Source organism: Eupeodes corollae, chromosome 1, assembly GCF_945859685.1.
Source record: "Eupeodes corollae chromosome 1, idEupCoro1.1, whole genome shotgun sequence".
NCBI lineage: Eukaryota > Metazoa > Arthropoda > Insecta > Diptera > Syrphidae > Eupeodes > Eupeodes corollae.
In genome coordinates this window covers 21021852-21041829 of record NC_079147.1, presented here as the reverse complement: position 1 = coordinate 21041829, position 19978 = coordinate 21021852, and the positions used below count along the sequence as shown (strand labels likewise).

General features: G+C 36.4%; 1 protein-coding gene across 2 annotated transcripts in view; it reads right to left on the bottom strand.

The window, feature by feature from the left end:
- The window catches only part of LOC129953624 (myosin heavy chain 95F), a 98721-nt gene that overhangs the window by 53134 nt on the left and 25609 nt on the right, over positions 1-19978 (bottom strand). For both annotated transcript variants that reach the window (XM_056066863.1, XM_056066864.1), the window contains exon 2: positions 535-723. In XM_056066863.1, coding sequence (XP_055922838.1) covers positions 535-723 — 189 coding nt within the window. The remainder of the gene's footprint in view (positions 1-534; positions 724-19978) is intronic.

Here is a 19978-nt window from a genome sequence, read left to right as displayed (position 1 = left end):
AAATCTCCAATTATTAAAATGTTGTCATTATTTTGGTTTAGTAGAAAGTCTTGCAAATTTTCAAAGTCACTTTTCCAGTTCCTGAAATTCAGGTACAAAGGAACTATTAGATAGTGTTTGTTTAATTTAGGAAAATGGATTCAGAACAAAACTTTAAATGTTTACTTCAACAAAATGAACTAAAATACAAATCAGCATTCTTCCTCATAACTTCGTAGATTGCTACGGTAATTCAAAAAAAAAACCTTCAACCTACTTCCAATCGAAGCAAAGGTTCAAAACACTTTTCTTTCTTCCTATAACCATTAATACTATGATACATATTTTTTAACAATCTTTAAAGGTATTTACACGTATGAATGCATCAATAAAATGCTTTGATCCGATAACGTTCAAAGCAGGTGCTATTTGTACGTTTAATTTGTTAATTTTCAAATATTTCTAAGAAAGTTAATATACAAAACTAATATACCATATCTGACAGTTAATTAAATATTACGTAATTAAATGTACTATATTTATGAAATTACTCACAGTTATCGTCATGATCTTGTGGTCCATCACACGATGAGAATATATCATCGACGGCGCAAACACGTTTTGGGAATTTTGTATCAATCGGTGTCACATCAAAATCCTTTGTGCCAATACTCTCGATCCGGCATTGGATGTAGCCCTCGATTGGATCACGGGCCCACACCAGTTGTGTGTCCATTTTGGCCACTAAAATAAAAACAAATAAAACTTCGTTAGGTACTTAAACAAAAACTATTCCAAAAAACTGTCATTTTCCGCTTGACTATTTATTACAATCTTATCAATTTTTTTAGTATGTCTGCCTGCGGAACTTAAACGAAGAACAGAACAATAAAAACACAACTTGACTGCAACAAGATACCTGCAAATGGAGTCAAGTGGTGGGCTTGAGTAAATATTATGCCTTGTGGAATGCTATAGCTAACTTTAACGCGCTGACAATCTTAAGTTGAAAAAGTTAAAAAAAAGCTTAACAAAAAGAGTAAGTACTCTCATATATTTATACCTAACTAATTTAGGTGTACACCTTTTAGGTATGTATATTTTTAAAGGGGGTGACTCACTTGTCGAGGTGATAAGAACACTTTTATTTTTAATTTAACTTTATATTTTCGGGGAGAGAGAGAGGGAAGTTGAATTGTTTGTGGGAACATAGATATAAATTCAAAAGGCGCTGGGTTGTTGACTGTTTGACTGTTGATAAGTAGAAAACACAGGTGTAAAACAGGGCTGTCGTTTGGTGACATTGTACTAAGTACTATTACTTTGTGAGAAAATGATTTTTGTTGGCTACTTGAAAAGCTGTGGACAGAATCTTATGTCTTGCAACTATATTTATTAAAGTAGGAGAATTTATAACAAGGATCGAATTTTGATACCTTATAGAAAATTTATCAAATAAACAGTATAATGTTTCCATAAACAAACACTAAAATCATTTTTATCTAAAAGCTTTCTAAATTTGATCAGGCCTTTAAAATTTGTTAGTTTCACCAAGCATAAAATGGGAAATTTAAGGGATATTTTTGTTAAAATAGAGTTCTCCTCACAAAGTTCTCCTGTAAAAATAAAACCCATTTTTTCTTTCTATTAAGCGAATTGTGTGAGAAAAAGTGAGAAGCATTATGTGTTGAAATAAATGACAAGAATCTTATAATACTATGGAGTAAGTTTCTTCAAAATCAAAAAACCGTTTGAGTAATCGCGTGTCTTGAATAACTACAGTGCTCCACAAAAGTCTGCGTACAATGATGAATTATTGAAAAAAACGCTGTTATTCACAAACGATGAGTGATACAATTTTTGAAAGGTATATTTGAATTAAACAATATTCAAGAATTTGATTTTTTATAACATAAATAAACAAAATATTCTTTATTCAGAAATAAACAAATTGAAACAAAAAAAAAGTTTGAAAATTATCCACAAAAGTTTGCGTGCTGCTTTAAATGTTATGAAAAAAGCGTAAAAAAAAGAAAAATAATTATTGTTCTTTATTACTTTTGGTGTCAGTATTTCGTCGGATATCCTTTTAGCCTTATGACCTCTCTTAAGCGGTTTTGCATGGACCCTACAAGTTTATCTGTATAAAGAACTGCTTATATCATTCCATTTAGATAATAAGGCTTCTTTTAACTGAGCTTTATTTCGGATATTGTGGATGCGGATCTTCCTTTCTAAAGCATGCCATAGGTGCTCAATGGGGATTATATCTGGACTCTGTGGTGAGGTTCTCAGCAAGTGGGGAGTGCTGTATGCCAGCCAAATATGTGGATTATGTGCGGTATGTTTGGGGTCACATCTTTTTCGTTTTTTTTTTTTTTTTATTTTAATGGACAATATTAAGTTTATTTATATTAGTATATATCAAAGCCTTGAACATTATTTTATTGAACTATACCTTCCAAAAAAATGTATCAATCATCGTTTGTGAATGACAGCTATTTTTTTCAATGTCATCGTTGTACGCAAACTTTTGTAGAGCACTGTATATGATCATTCCACCATTGGAAATCATTGTGACAAGCTGTTTAAGGTTGAGATACATTCCCAAAGCCTGGAGAATGACAAAAGTAGTCTTTATTTCTAAAGAAGGGAAGAGCCTCACACGTTAAACCTAAAGATCTACGACCAATCAGCCTATCATCCTTCCTTCTTAAAACCTTGGAAAGATTGATTGAAATTTACAACAGACATAACTTAAAACCATGTCTCATTTCCACAGCTCAACATGCTTACTCTAAGGGAAAATCAGTAGAATCAGCACTTCAATCGCTAGTACGTATTATTGAGCATTCTCTCGAATACATAGAATATAACTTAGTAGCGTTCCTAGATATTGAAGGAGCTTTCAACAACGTCAGTTACCAGGCGATCACAACAGCAATGGATAAGCTGAAATTAGAGAAATCACTCGTAGTATCTTATAAGTCTCATGCTCAAAAGCAGGACAATAATTTATAATATGAGAAGTTTTACTACCACCAGATCGGTAAATCCCCAAGGTGGGGTCCTTTCGCCTCTTTTATGGAACATGGTAGTAAACGACCTACTTACATCATTGGAAGCAGAGGGTTTCAAGGTGATTGCCTATGCTGACGACGTTGCAATATCCGTATATGGGAAGCACCCCCAAGTTCTCTCGGAATTCCTACAAAATGCCTTAAATAGGCTAACAAAATGGGCTAAGCAATGTGGATTGGACGTCAATCAACATAAAACAGAATTAATACTCTTTTCGAGAAGATATAAAATTCCTCAGATTAGCCCACCCAAGATTAGAGGAATACCAAACCGCAGCACTGGAAGTGCTTTTAAACCTAACACCTCTTGACATCTTCTCCAAAATGGTGGCAGCCAACTCATGTGTGAGGCTGAGAGCCACCTCTCAATGGACCAGTAACAATACTGGACATACTACTATTCTAGACAGTTTCAGATCTATCCCAGATCGCTTAGACTACTCGATAAAAGCTTCCATGTGTCTATCCCTTTAAGGACACTCCTGGGAAGAAGAGAGACCCTTGGAAGACGATGTGGTACACTTCTATAAAGACGGTTCAAGTGGTATCTATTCGGAACCACTGAATCTCAGTCTATCCTTCTCAGACAGCCAAGCCGCTCTAAAATCTCTCTCGTCTGTCTCCACAAACTCTCAAACAGTCCACGATTGTCGATCATCTCTGAATGAGATGACGGAACAGTTTAATATTCACCTCATTTGGGTGCCGGGCCACAGAGACATTCCGAGAAATTACAAAGCCGATGAGCTCGCCAAAAACGGAACACTTCTGCCTAATGTTAGACAAAAACATAACATGGGAACACCACTTGCTGCATGCAAATATCTTCTCAAGCAATATGCTCTAGAAACAATAAATGCTAGATGGTCACAGAGTAAAACCTGCCTAGCAACCAAGCAAATATGGCCAAGTATAGACTTAAAACGGTCAAAAGGCTTGATATCACTGAGCAGACAAAGTATAAGCTCTACAATTGGAGTAATAACGGGCCTCATAGGAAGACATGCTGTGAGGCTGGGGGTCTACACAAATGACTTCTGTAGAAGCTGCATGGACGAGGAGGAAGAGAAAACAGTTCAACACCTTCTATCTACATGTACAGCACTCTCCATTAGAAGGAATTACTTTTTGGTAATCCCTTCTTCGATAACACCAGTGAACTGGCAACGATTGACACAAAATGTCTTTTTCACTTCATTAAAAGTACAAAATGGTTTGTTTAAGTTCATTACTCTCCCATGAGTAACCTACTTAGTGGTATCACAATGGACCCTTGAGGTCTAGATGAGTCAATGACATCTGGACAGCCACTTCAACCTAACCTAACCTATATGATGTTCTTCTTCGTCAGATGAAGATTACCAATCTAATATTTTAATTAAAAATTGAAATCATAAAAATGATATTATAAATAGTAAGGAAATGTTAAATTTGCTAACCTAACCGTTCTGTATCTCCAAACATTGACAATACAAATTTTACGAAGCAAAACATCAGCTGTTAATCTGTCATATTAATTTTTTAATGACACTTTTAAAATTTAATGAGCCTTAATATCCCATTTTACGGTTTAAAATCCTGTTGAATGTATAAAAGTTGTTTATGAAATTGGGCATAAGTCCTTAATGAAGTGCTATTTTTCTAGTACTTAAACTCAAACATAAATCTAATCTTCAAAACTAAATAAGTACTATAACTATTATAAATACTTAAAAAATGACTTTCGACAGCTCTGATTTCAAGTACCAAGTGAGAAGTCGTCTTAAGAGATGTTTTTTTGTAAGAATATTGTAAGAAGATAAGATGAAGAAATTCACAGTGACGAACAAGGTGAAAAGGAATAATGTACAAAAAAGTCTTGAAGTTGAAGCTTTTGAAAAACTAAAATTATTTTATTTTTACTTCAGTTATTACATATAAGAGGGTGCAACGAGTGATAAAGGTTTTAGTCAACACGGTCATGGACATAATAAGTCATCATATCATATCACGTATATCTTACATGTGTTTTTTTGATTTGTTATCTTTCCACAAACAAACGACAGTGTTTTGAAAGAAAGACAAAGAAAAAATTATAATATAGTAACAAAAATTAAGGTTAACAGTTAAAGACATCCAAGGAAATGAAAAACAAATAGCTTTGAATAGTTTTGAATAGCCCGCTATCTGAGCAGCTGTCACTTTTGAAGCTGTCATCTTTTGACATTTTACGAAAAATCTCAGAATTTTCTGCTAGTGGGTGAAATGTTGACCTGTAAACATCGACGGCGAGTTTGATGTTCGTGAAATGAGTACAACCACATTCGCGCCTGGTCACACCATACGACTGTCAATAGCAGTCTCTCAATACTCTAATTAGATCAAAACTTGGTTTAAGAAAAAGAACTGTTTCGACAACAAAGCACTAACTTTGGAAATAAGGTTTCAATATTTCCCAACGTTCTTAAAGCATTCTGCCTTTAAGGGCTTTCCAACAAGAGATTTATGGCCGAAGCACGAACAGGTTGCTTTGAATGACACTTACAATATGACATTTCTAAAATGACACTTCTGTCATTAGCAGCTGTTTTCTCAAAATACAAACAAAATATGAGTTTTGAAATCGAAAAAAGCCTATAATAACTAATTGGAGTCTTCTGTTTGTTGACTTTTTTACAGCTGTTGAGCTGTCAGACAAAGCAATTGTTCAGCAAATTTAAATTAGAGCTTCCGTTTGGAGACGCACTACGAAACATTACGTTATTTCCTTACGATTGTTAGTGCCCGTTCACACGATCCCGAATCGGCGGTTTTGCCGTATTGTCGATTTTACCGTATAAGCCAGTGTCAATATAATATAGTATATTCAGACGATGCGGCATTTATTTGTATACAGTAAAATTACCGATTAGGTCGATTTTGTTATTCGGTTTTGTCTCTGCAAATCGTTTTCGGTCGTACAGTAAAAAAACCGATTCGGCTCATCGTTGCAATGTATTTATAGACAGTGCGTTCAGACGATTCCATATTTTGACATCATTTTTCGTCTAGGCTACTATCGAATAATTTATTGCTAGTCGTAGTGTGTATACTGTATACAGTCGTAGTGTGTCGGCGGTGTAGGATTGAGTACGGTGTACGGTAAAATTACCGTACTGTCTGAACGCTCTAACCGAAAGACACCGAATCGAGAAAATATCCGATACGGTGAAAATATCGAATCGTGTGAACGGGCTTTTAAATGAAACCTGAGGTCGAAGCTTCATTGTGATAGAATACATCAAGTCCCTATGGCTGATCTCGTAAACGCCAGGCGAAGCCGAAGCTGAAGCGTGTTTTTCTTTCAGCCATTAATGTTGACTAGCCAACTGTTTGAGCAGCTGTCACTTTTGAAGCTGACATCTCTCGACATTTTACCAATAATCTCAATCTCAGGTCTTTGTGCTGAATTCTCTTTAGGCTAGAGCTTGAAAAGTTAAATGCCATGCTCTCGTTTATAGCAGCCACATTCTCGTCTGTTCTCACCAAGCAATGGCGTAAAACATGACTGTTGTTAACTGGTATAATACTCGTAGGTCCACAAACTTGCACACAGCAGGTGTCACCTAAGTTTTATAACGTTGTTTATAAAAAGCGCTGTTTGGACAACAAAACACTCATTTTAGGAATACATTTTTTAATATTTCCCATCGTCATTAAATTATAAAGTTATTTATTTTGTTTTCGAAGTCATAATATAAGTTAGCTGTCAAAAATTTTGAGCGAGAAACAGTTGTAAGTATCAAAATAACTTAAGCATCTTGCACATGAGCTACGAACTGCGAACTGTGGATGTTCACATGTTTTGACTTTTCTTTCACGTGAGCTTTATTTCTATTCGCAGACAGCGACCAATTGTCAATTTAAAATAACCCTTTTCAACAAATCAAACAAGAGTGGTATAAATTTGAAGTTAAGTTGATCGCGAACACTTTATTCGTTGCAGTGTGGATGGTATGTGGAACGCGAAGAGTTTGACAGTTCGTAGCAATCACACTGCAATTCGTTACTACCAAACTGTTTTTACAAAATCGTCTTGTTTTATAGAACAAAATTCAAATTGTATTATCCTAACATTAGTGTCAATTGGTTTCTTATAATTTAAATGTGTTTTTAATTGAAATTGACTGTTTGAAATGTGTAAGAACACGTTTGTTCGTCCATTCGTTCATTCGTTGTTCGCTCTCATGTTCAAGGCCTTTTAGGTGACTTTTATAGGAAAGGCTATGGGTGGGCTAAGTTGTATGAACTGTCAAACGCAACTTTTGTTGTATTTGTCTTATTTTGAAGTTTAAGCCTTGTCAAATTGTAATTCTTATTTCAACCCTAAAAATGTAGATGGAGGTATCTGAAGTACTCGCAAAATACATTAATGTGAATCTAAAAATCAATTGACATTGATATCGTTGATGTCTAAGCATAGAAAGATAAATATAGCATTTATTCATGTGATATTGTGTATTGTAGTTTCATGTTACTGGCGTTTTTCGTTTTAGAAATGAGTAACTTAAAATTGCCAACGCCGTTTTTTGTGACAGCTTGTTTGACAGTTCATTACCAAATTTCTCAATAATAACCTTTGAATGTAACCATTACGCCACTTGATTAATTTCTTTAGGGAGCACATGTCATAACTCTGAAGTGTTTTAAAATAATTATACCTAAGACGCCTTACACCCGTAAGCAAAATTACCTAAAAAATGCCATACAATTATCTGTCAAATATATACGTACATACGATTTTATGAATCTTTATGTTTTAATTCCATCATTCTCCTCTATGATGAGTATGTTCCATTTAAAAATACAAAATGGAGAAGGCAGGTACTTGAAACAAAAACCTGGTAACATGAGCAACGAAAAGAAAACAAACACACCCACGACATTAAAATTACACTTATAACTTCCCATTATTGTACCGTCATTCATGAGCTTGTTTTTGAAATAAATATATATAAAAAAGTGAATTTAAAATAAGGTAAGCATAAACAAAAGATAAAAACAAAAAAGAGAACATTTGCTGCGTTTTTTCAAGGCCAAAGCCGGATATAGATGTCATTTCATTTGTCTGTGCATGCGCCGCCCGGCCGCACAGTTGCCGCTGCCCGGTTTGTCCATTGTATGCCATTACATACATGGATTAATTCAAAACGTATATATGTACGTGATGCATGGTGTATTTAAAAATCGTTATTCAACTGCATCCATTAAGCCCTTTCGAAAAGATTGTATTTGACAGACAACAACGCATAACAACAACAACAACTACAAACATTAAAATTGTCTCCTCGGCTCATCAAGTCGATTGTCGTTGATGTTTGTCTGTTTATTCTTTTATTTTCATTTTGTTTTGAAAATAAATAAATTAAACTACACAGAAAGAAAACCAAATTTAAGAAAAGTGCTACTTAAACAAGAACTGCAACCAACTTCAAGTAGATATAAATTTGACGTTCATGATATACCTATTCATGACAATAGCCATTTTTCTTTTTAAGCTCAGAACACAGTTTAATCAGAGCTCTCCAAATTATTTATGAAGCACACGGGAGAACTGAACTGTCAAACGTTTTAGAATTTTCCATCGGTTACCCCGTAAGCAAAGAGCAGTGAATCTGAATTGAATTAGGATTTTACTCTGTGCGTCGAGTTGAATCGAAAATATTTGTTTGTACTTGAATCGAAGAATTAAGAAATCGCCAGATTGTCATTTCGATTCCATTTAAATTCGATTTGGTGCCGCGATATCTCAAAATCTCGATTTTGATTCGATTCCTCAATCTACCCTTGTAAACAGGGTCTTTTTTATACCATTCGAAACAAAAGTGAAGTTAGCCACGCTCGGATTTTTTCTCCTCAATTCGTCCGGTAATTTTATCTCTTAAGGGCCTTGCACATCAGAGCGAACAACGAATTAACGAATGAACGAACAAACGTGATTTTACACATTTCAAAAAGTCAATTTCAAACAAAAACACATTTAAATTATAAGAAACCAATTTTGACGCTTATGTTAGGATAAAATTGCATTTTGTTCTCTAAAACAAGACAATTTTGTAAAAACAATTTGGTAATAACGAACGTGTGGTTGCTACGAACTGTCAAACTCTATTCGTGTTCCACATACCATCCACATTGCAACGAATAAATTGTTCGTGCTCAACTTAACCTCAAAATTATACCACTTTTGTTTTGTTTGTTAAAAAGGGTAATTATAAATTGACAATTCATCGCTGTCTGCGAATAGAAATAAAGCTCATGTGAAAGAAAAGTCAAAATATTCGACCATCGACAGTTCGCAGTTCGTAGGTCATGTGCAAGATGCTTTAGCTAGCTCTGATTGAAAAAAAAAACACATCTTGGGGTCTCTGACGTGTTTGCGTAAAAAAAATCAGATATTGATTTTTGGCAGATCAATTCTCTGATCTGAGCTTAAAAATCCCACAATAAAATGACAAAATAGGTAGGTGTTCATTTTTTGCAGATGTTATGTCAAAATACGCTACTATTCACCATTCAGAATGAATGACATTTTGTTTGGGCTTTTTGTTTCGAAAAACATACGTCACATGTCAAAAAATCAAACATTATTTTTCTTTGTTTTTTTTTTCCAGTGTACTTTTATATGTATGTATTTATGAAATTAGACATACAATTTTGTAATAAGTGAATCAACTTTATACCGGCATGGTTTTGTTTTCGGTGTTAGTAATTAATTTAACCTTGTCACATGTTTTTTATTTATAAGGGAGAGATGTAGTGTAGAATAGAATAGAACTGCCATCGAAATTGATGACTGTAGATTTATATTATTTTTTTTTTTAACAAAAAACACAGACTATAAATTAGCATTTTTAAAAAGTAAATTTGCATAGCATCACGTAGGTAATAAAATCTAACTAATGTTCAACTACCGTTAAGATTGTAAAAACTGGCAGCAATTAATATTGATACAAGCTTAAGGGTACAAATTGTATTTGCAACTTTATATATTTGTATTGGAAAATACCAAATAAACATTTTGATGAAATTTGACATTTAAAGAAAATTGAATAGGCCAGTTTATATTTCTAGGATCTCCGGGGTTTCTGTCTTTCTCACTTTTGCTGTCAGAAAACTGAGAATAAAGATTCATATTTCTCAAGACTTCTCTTTCAAATTAACTTTAAAAAAGAAAAAAAGAAATACAAAGTTAATTTGATTGCTAGGTGAGAATGAATAGTGAATTTTGCTCACATTTCATTCTCTAGCTCTGCCAATCTGACTGAGCAAGTTCTCAGAAACTTTAAAAACATAAACGTCAATTGTCTCAGAGTCATCGTATTACAAGCTCGCTGTCAGCCGGTTAGGTGAAGTTTGGCCAGGTGCGAAACTCGAGGTTGTCGCTATGGATGACATTCGTAGCAGTCCTAGACCCCGCATTTGGATTCCAATCGAACCTGCTGGTATCGAGGTCATTCTCGAGATGATGAGTTTGTGACCCGTCCCTTCTAACGCATAACTGGAAGCCATGCTAGAGGAAGGGAAGGGTCTTAATAGGAGTGCCATTGTGGTACTCAATAAAGAATCATTGGCTCCTCTAGCCCTAAACGAGGGCTCCATAGACTATGGCTTCGAATCCATTAAAATTCGAATCTATAAAAAGGATGGTTTAAAGCGAATAGCGGGCCCAAAAACAACCGAAGGTGAACTAGCGGTTGGTGGGCCTGGGACATCGTCTTCTCTCCTAACAGACGCACCCATGCCCTCTCCAATCGCGACTCCACCCTCTACAAAAGTCGGAGACAGTCCATCCTTAATGGAGACTGAGGACGACCTTAACTTGAACCTTCTGAGCGAGGACGAACTTTAGGGTTCATCCCCAGACTCAGAGGATCAGAAAATAACCGTGGTGGAGGTTGATCTGCCTCCAACACTCCATAAAGACCTAGGCCTCACTTCTTCTTCGTCTGGCAAGAAACGGGGAAGACATTGTCCTGTTCCAAGAGCCATGGATTGTGGGATCTGTTGTTCGAGGACTCAGGAATATTGGGTACTACAGACTATGTGTGACAGATAAAGGTGAACCTAGATCTTGCATACTAGTGAAACGTATCGTTTCAGTGACAAAGATACCACCGTAGCTAGGCTGGAAACAACCAAACTAAGTTTCTGGCTTGTGTCGGCGTATCTTGGCCATGACCACCTTGGCCCTCTCCCTCGAAAAACCCTGGAGAAAGTCGTCGCTGAAGCGGAAAGGCAAAGGATCCGCCTAATTATTGGGAGCGATGCTAACGCCCATCATACTGTATGAGGCAGTACGAATATCAACGACAGAGGTGAGTCTCTTTTTGATTATATTCTTGGTACTAACCTCTTAGTAAGTAATGTTGGAAATGAACAAACCTTCATAATTAAAACTCGACAAGAAGTCTTAGACATAACTCTTGTCTCAGATACTATACACCATATGATCTTGGACTGTAAAGTATCCAAAGAACACTCGTTCTCTGATCATAGATATATCCATTTCAATATAAATGTGGATGATAACCCGAGTCTATTGACTTTTCGAAACTATCGGAAAACTGACTGGGCTTCATACAGGAACTTATTACAAAGTTTACTAGAACGTGGACGATCTAGTCCTTCCTCTAACGCTAATGAACTTGACAACAATTGCTAGAAATTGCTTGTCCACTTGTACACATAAAAGGAAAGAGGAAACCACAATGGTGGGCCTCAGAGCTTGACTCGCTGAGGAAAAAATGCAGGAAACTTTTCAACCGGGCCAAAGCAGCAAGACTAGCCTCTCACTGGGACTCTTACAAAGAATCCCTAAGAATTTACAAGAATGCACAAAGGAAATCTAAGCGATCTTTTTGCCGATCCTTCTGTGGCACGATAGAAGAAACTTCTGAAGCCTCTAGGTTACGGAAAATTCTTTCCAGCAATGCCAAGCTGCTTGTAAAAAGCAGACGGGTTCTGGACAAATTCAAGTAATGAATCGCTGAACTTACTATTGGACACTCACTTTCCTGGTAGTTCTCTTACCGAAACTTGCAACAATTATATGCGTTCCAGTTGTAATACAACATATCCACAAGGTCTGATCACAGGGGACAATCTATAATGGGCTCTCAACAGCTCCAAACCATTTAAATCTGAAGGACCAGATGGGATAATACCAGCCGAGTTACAAAAGACTTCTGATATAATTCCACCAATCCTTGAGGCAATTTTTACCAGCTGTTTTTACATGGTCCATGTTTCGGCATGGGGAGAAGTTAATTTGTTTTTATACCCAAAGCAGGTAAATGCTAGCAAGTCAATCCTAAAGATCTGCGACCTATAAGTCTATCATCATTCCTTCTTAAGACCTTGGAAAGATTGATTGATATCCATTTAAGGGCAAGTATTGATACAAGACTTATGTGATCGTCTCAACATGCCTACTGTAAAGGTAAATCGGTAGAAACAGCGTTACACACTTTAGTACGCATCGTCGAATATGCCCTAAATCATAAAGAGTTCACTATGGTTGCTTTCCTTGACATCGAAGGCGCCTTTAACAACGTGGACACATCCGCAATCACATCTGTAGAGTTCACTTCGGGAGTTAATTCATTTAATGCTTACTAGAAGAATAATTAACTCAGAACTTTGCAACTCTTCTGGTAGACGATTCGTTAGTAGAGGGTCACCGCAAGGTAGTGTTCTATCCCCTCTCCTGTGGAAACTAGTGGTGAATGAAATCATAACTAGTCTGGATGCGACGGGCTTCAGAGTGATAGCCTATCAACATCTGATATCCGTATTTTCTCAGATAGCCAGGCCGCTATTAAATCTCTGGACTCTGTCTCTACAAACTCTATAACAGTCCATAACTGTCGATCATCTCTAATGGAGATAGCGCAACAGTTAAATATTCACCTTTGCTGGGTGCCGGGCCATAGGGACATTCCAGGTAACTGTAAGGCAGATGAACTCGCCAGGAACGGTACAGTTAGTACTGGCATACCAATCGCTACTTGTAAACTGCTGCTAGTCCAAGACGCTGTGAGGAGGGCAGGCACCAGGTGGAACAACATCACCACGTGTTAAGTCACAAAAAACATCTGGCCAACACTGGATTTAAAACGTTCAAAGAGCTTGCTCTCTCTAAGCACATCGCATATAAGCTCGATAATAGGTGTCATAACCGACACTGTCTAATAGGAAAGCACGCCACGAGACTAGGCGTATTCTCAAATGACTTTTGCAGAAGCTGTATGGACGAGGAAGAGGAAGAAACAGTTCTTCACCTGCTCTGGCTCGAAAACGCAAAAATTACCTATGAGAATTCTTCTTTAACGATCTAAACCATATCGGTATAATCAGCCTCTCACGTTTCGTAAGGGACTCAAGGTGGTTCCATTGAGCTTAGGGGGAAGCCTTAAGATTCATGTGGTATCATAATGGGCCATTAAACTGGCTTAAGTGTGTCCGTTTTCATCTTGGACAGCCACAATAACCTAACCTGGTTTTGTTTACTTTCTTTCTCCCTCTAATACGTCACATATTATATCTGCCATCTGTCAAATCTCCAGTATAACTAATTTCACTGTAGAAAAGGGAAATAAGGGTTTTTGTGTTGCCTTTTGATTAAATTGAAGTGTGCCGTATGAATATGAACGTCCATTGCATGTTGAACAAATATTTATCCTCAATTGCAGCACATGGATGGATAATGCCATTTGTCAAATATTAAGTCTTGTGTACACCACCGACTACTGTCATGGGCTTCAATTAATTTTTCCACATTAAAAGAGTTTAACCACAAAGACAGAGGCGAAACAAATATTATTTTTATAAGCTCCGCAAAACGTTTATCCGGTTCTTGAACCAATTAATGCGAGACAAAAATATTAAATTAATCTTATTCATAGCTCTTCAAGAAGTTCGGAATGTTGAATTTTAAACATGTACTTCAAACTATACAATTTTTCTTTAAACTATAATTTCTAAACCTGTTGATGATGCCTTTCACTATATATTCCTGTACGATATACAATGTTACTCTATTCCATTAACTATAATAATATGTTTAATAATTTCTAATTCATGTTTTTGTTGTTACTGTTGTTGTTGATGTTGTTGTAGAGATAAGAGATTGTTGTTGCACACTATTCATCTTTTCATTTGCCTGCCGCGGTCTGTCAGCGGCAAAAGTGCATCAATAGATCTTTGTAGTGTGAAATTATGCCTCAATTAGATACATTGTCTTCGAAATGACGACATAGTTATTATTTTAAAAGCATATAAACAAAAGGTGTTTCATTTGAGAAGGTGTAAATTACTCACCACTCAGGCCTTAAGGTTCAGAATCACACAATTTGTTTCAATGGGTTTTTGGAATTTAGAGCAGCTTCCAATTGGTAAAGTTGTATTTTTAAGCATTTATTTATTTTAACTTTTATGAACAATTTTTTTTTTGACATAGACGAAATTTTTAATGGTTAAATTTTAATTATATGTATACACATTTTAAGTTTAAAATAGACAGTTTCTCTTCAAAAAGTTTACACACTATTGAATTAATAAATGTGATTTTAAACAATTTATAAACAAAAATTCTATGTCAATTGTAAAACAAGTTAGAAATATAGCCTTAGTTAATCGAAGGTAATAAAATAAGCTTTTTCATTGCCAAAATAAGAGAAATTTAAGTAAACAACGAATTGCAATCTGATTTTAACGAACTGTCAAACTATATTTTAGTTCCACATACGATCCATACTTCAACGAATAAAATATTCGTGTTCGTCCTAAGCATCATGCAGATGACACATGAGCTACGAACTACTAACTGCGAACTGTAGATCTTGGCATATTTTGACTTTTCTTTCACATGGGCTTTATTTCTATTCGCAGACAGCGCCGAATTAAATTACCCTTTTCTCCATATTTTCCTCCGCCATGATCTTTCACACAAAAACAAGAGTAGTATAATTTTGAAGTTATGTAGTGAGCGAAAAATGTATTCGTTGCAGTGTGGATGGTATGTGGAACGCGAATAGAGTTTGACAGTTCGTAGAAACCACACTGCAATTCGTTACTATCAAACTGCTTTTACAATATTTACCTGTTTTTGAGAACAAAATGGAAATTTTATTATCCTAACAATGGTTTTTTTTTAAATGTATATGTGTTTTTGTTTGAAATTGACTTTTCGAAATGTGTAAAATCACGTTTGTTCGTCCATTTGTTCATTCGTTGTTTGCTTGTGCAAGACCTTTAAGAGATTTTCCTTGACTTACTTTCCAGTCATCTTTCCAATGAAGTTGCCTTAGTTGGAAATCAATTTTTTGACAGTTGGCCATATTTTATTCTAGTCTTTGTTGTACATCTGTATGGGGGATAAGAACAAGCCATAGGAATGAAATGTCATAATGGACGAGTATTCGTTGATTCGTTGGTCGTTGATCGCTCCCATGTGAATAGTCTTTTACTCTGCTTACATCTGGTTTAAAACGCTAGGAAATCAGGGAATTTTTTTTAATGAATAAAAAGGCACAGTGATTACATTTATATTTAAAGATAAATTTAATTGTTGTATAACTTTACACCTGGAAAGATCAAAGCAGAAGAAAGAATACAGAAGTTGAATTGACAGATTAGAAATAAGTTAGTTTGCTACGTTAGGTTGGTAGCTATGTTTGAGCAGAAAATTGCCAGGTATGTCCAACACGATACTCAAACCTTGATTATTCCAAGTCTTGATAGGCAATGGTAATGCTTTGGGCCAGGTAGGACCTGGGTTAGAACATCAGCGGGCATTTCTCTCATTTTGTAAGTATTCGAGATTTATGTTACCTTTAGATAAGACATCCCGAATAAAATGGTGTCGGATGTCTATATGCTTAGTCCTTTGATGAAAAACATGGTTTCGAGCAAGAAGTCCGGCACCACGATTATCGTTATATAAAGTGATCTTTTCCAAGTATGGAAGATTAAGTTCCTTAAGAAAAGTTCTAAGATGAATGGCCTACTTCATAGCCTCTGAGATAACCATATATTCAGGCTCGGTGGAGGACAGAGCCACTGTTCTTGTTTTTGAGACTTCCAGCTAAAGACTGCATTTGAAAATGTAAATGTGTATCCAGTGTATGACCTATCTATGACGCACCTCCCCCAATCAGAATCAACGCATCCAAGTACACCTTCTTGATTTGAAGAATATCGCAATCCAAAGTCAATTGTTCCTTGAAGATAGCGTAAGACATGCCTTGCAGCACCCCAATGGGCAAGCATACTTGTTGAATGAGATATAAATCTGGCCCGGAAAAAACAGCAGCATACATCAGTCCCCCAATTAACTCTTTATACGGGGGACTTTCTTTTCCTGGCGAATTTTTATCCTTCACAAGTCTTGAGTAAGGTTTCATGGGAATGCTAAGTGGTTTGGCTTGATCCATGGCAAATCTGTGCAATAAATTGCGAATGCATCCCTTTTAATTTATGGAAATCAAGTTTGAATCTTGATTTATTTCGATTTCGAGACAATATTTAGCCTCTTCAAGGTGTTTTACTTCAAAACCCATCATCAATTTACTTTTCATTGAGTTAATCCAGTTCACATCCTTCGATCATAGAAGAACATCGTCAACATAGATGGAAATAATCAGGATATTTCTATTTTTCCACGCTACATAAACGCATGGATCAGAATTTGGCGATTTAAGTCCCAACTGTTGAAGCTTTTGCCATGATGAAGGTTCCACTGAAAGCCGGCTTGTTTTAAGCCATATAGGGCCTTTTTCAGCAAACACACCTGTTTTCCTTCACGGAATGATTCCAACCAGACTTTTGCCATCTGAGCAATGATGTTATTTTTTTATTTACTTTGGATTATTCCCTCCAAGACATCTTCCAGCAAAGGCGGAGGCTTCATATGAATATCTTCGTTTAATGCACCATTTAAACAAGCTGATGTTATATTAACCTGATAAACCTACTGTTGATATTTCGCAGCTATCGCGAGCATAAGACGTATAGATTATATTCGGGCCACGGGAGCAAATATTGTTCTGTAGTCTATACCTGGCTGTTGAGGAAAACCTTGTGCTACAAGGCGGGCCTTTCTTCTCGTTGCAACACCAACACATCGTTCAATAGAAGGTTTAACAACATCGTCAGCACTCGCTACCACCAGTAACTTGATTGTGCCAGTCTTCGTATTGCTTGAAATAATATCTCGATTCTCGAATATATTTTCGGGAATATCAAAAAATTGTACATTTCTTGTGATCTATACGCCTTGACTTCACTTGAATAGCCAACAAATCTTTCTTCAGTTCACTGAGCTGTGAATTTATCTTTGTTTAGTTCTTTATTAAGAACAAAAGCTCTGGAACCGATTGTTTGAAGATGTTCGGGATTTTTCCCAAACACAATTTAAATGTGTTTTACCATTGATGCTTTTCGACGGACAATGATTTCTCCAATAACTCGCTGAACAAATAGCTTCTGCCCAAAATGATGGAAAAAAGTACAGCCTGTAGGACCATGCACCTGACCATCTCGACCAAGGTTCGGTTTTTCCTTTCGCTTACACCATTTTACTGAGGCGTGAATGGTGCGGAGTATCTTCCTTTGATTCCTTGTGACTGGAGGTATTCATGGAATGTATTTTAACAATACTCCGTAAAATTATCTTTCTGAAGTGCTTTGATTTTGTATCCGGTTTGCTTTCGACGAAACTCTTGTAGGTTAGAAACGTTTTGTAGACATCACTTTTGTTTTTTATGATGTAGACTTCACACCATCGCAAGTAATCATCTATAAAAAAGACGAAGTATATTCCACCACTATGGGACTGTGTTTGCACAGGTCCAAAGACATCCGAATGGACAATGTGTAAAGGCTGGTCACTTCTCTCTGTTGGGATAGAAAATGGCTTATCAGACAGTTTTCCCTCCAAGCAAATGGTGCATGGAGGTAATTGTTCACAACTCTTCAAAGCGATCCCTGTAGCAGTGTTGTTATTCGGCAATAACAAAATCTCTTGAGTTGAGATGGCCTAGCCGCTCATGCCACACCTGGATGTCAGACGTTGTTGTCTTGGCTCTTGAATCAACAAGCCCTGGAGGATTCTATAGTTTGTCGAAGGTAGTACATATCAGCTGACCGAGTTAGCTATGAGCTTCACGTGGCCATTGTTGTCACGTTCTATTGCGCTGTATCGTTTAAACACTGTGAAGTTCTTTACCGAAGATCAGGAACTAATAAGTTATTATCAAAATTTACTGACCTTGATTCGACTCCAACGGTGGCCTGGAGTCTGACAGTTCCTTGAGCCTTCACAAAAGTAGATTGATTACTCGCCAAGTTGAGCTTGCTACTATTAGTTGGCAGCAGTGTTTCGAAAATGTTTTCTTGACGGCACAGACGGGGCATGATTTGATGTGCTCGACATTATTGATACCATTAATTAAAAAAACGCGTGTCCAATGTAAAGGGTTTCCCAAAATTAGCGCAAGATTTGAATTAAATAGAAAACGCCGTTTTTAGTCTTTTGATAGTTATATTTTTATTGACTCGTAAAGTACATAGGATAGGGTTATGTATGGAATAACACATCGGACAAATGGCCTCCACGGCTTTGCATACACATGCACACATGCATAAATGTCGCTGAATTTCGTTAATGCACGGGTGGTTGTGGGCTTGTTGACATGAACTTGTGATTTCAAACAACCCCATAAAAAGAAGTCTAATATTGTTAAATCACACGATCTAGGAGGCCAATTTTGATCACCGAAACGAGAGAGTGCACTACCTGGAAATGTCTCATGCAGTAATTGAATTGTTTCACGGGCTGTATGACATGTGGCACCATCTTGTTGAAACCACATATTGGACACATCATTACACACTGTGTAATCATGTCGCGATATCGAGCACCAGTAACAGTCACTGCTTGGCCAGCATCATTTTCAAAAAAGTATGGCCCAAGTATGCCTCCAGCCCAAAATCCACACCATACAGTCACGCGTTGTGGATGCATTTGATTTTCGACAGTCACATGTGGGTTCTCCGAACCCCAAATGCAGCAATTTTGGCGATTGACAAAGCCATCAAGATGAAAATGTGCTTCATCGCTTAGGATGATTTTGCTCGAAAAATCAGGGTCCATTTGTTGATGTTCAATAATCCATTCAACGAACTCTCTTCTCTGTCCATGGTCATTAGGCTTCAATTGTTGTGTTAAATGAATTTTGTAAGCATGAAGACACAGGTCTTTGGTGAGTATACGCTGTTGAAAGGTTCTTGAAATTTGCAATTCTTGTCCACGACGTCGAATTGAGGTTCCTGGATTGTCAGCAACACTCTCACGCACTGCTTCGACATTCACATTTGAACGGCTTGTTTTTGGACGACCAGTGTGTTTGGCGTCTCCAACGGATCCAGTCTCCATGAATTTTTCAATTAATCTCTTCACAGTTGACGAAGTTAAAACACTATTCCGACCATATTTTGTATGAAATTTTCGAACTGCAGCCGCCAAGCTTTCACTATTTTTGAAATATTCTTTAATAATGAAGACACGTTGTTCTATCGTGTAACGCTCCATTTTTAATAACCCTATACTGTTAGCTGTCAAAATGCTTTTTTTCAGGGTTGCCAACACTTCACTGCACAAATGGCAAATTCAAATCTTGCGTTAATTTTGGGACACCCTTTACATGAATTTAAATTAATATTAAAAAAGAAATATAAATTTCTAAAAAGCTAGGGAATCAGGTAGATTCTTTGATGAATAGAAAGGCTCACTATGTCTTTTATATTTTAAGATATATTTTATTGTTATATAACTTTACACCTCGAAAGATCAAAGCAGAAGAAAGAATACAGAAGTTGAATTGACAATTTAGAAATAA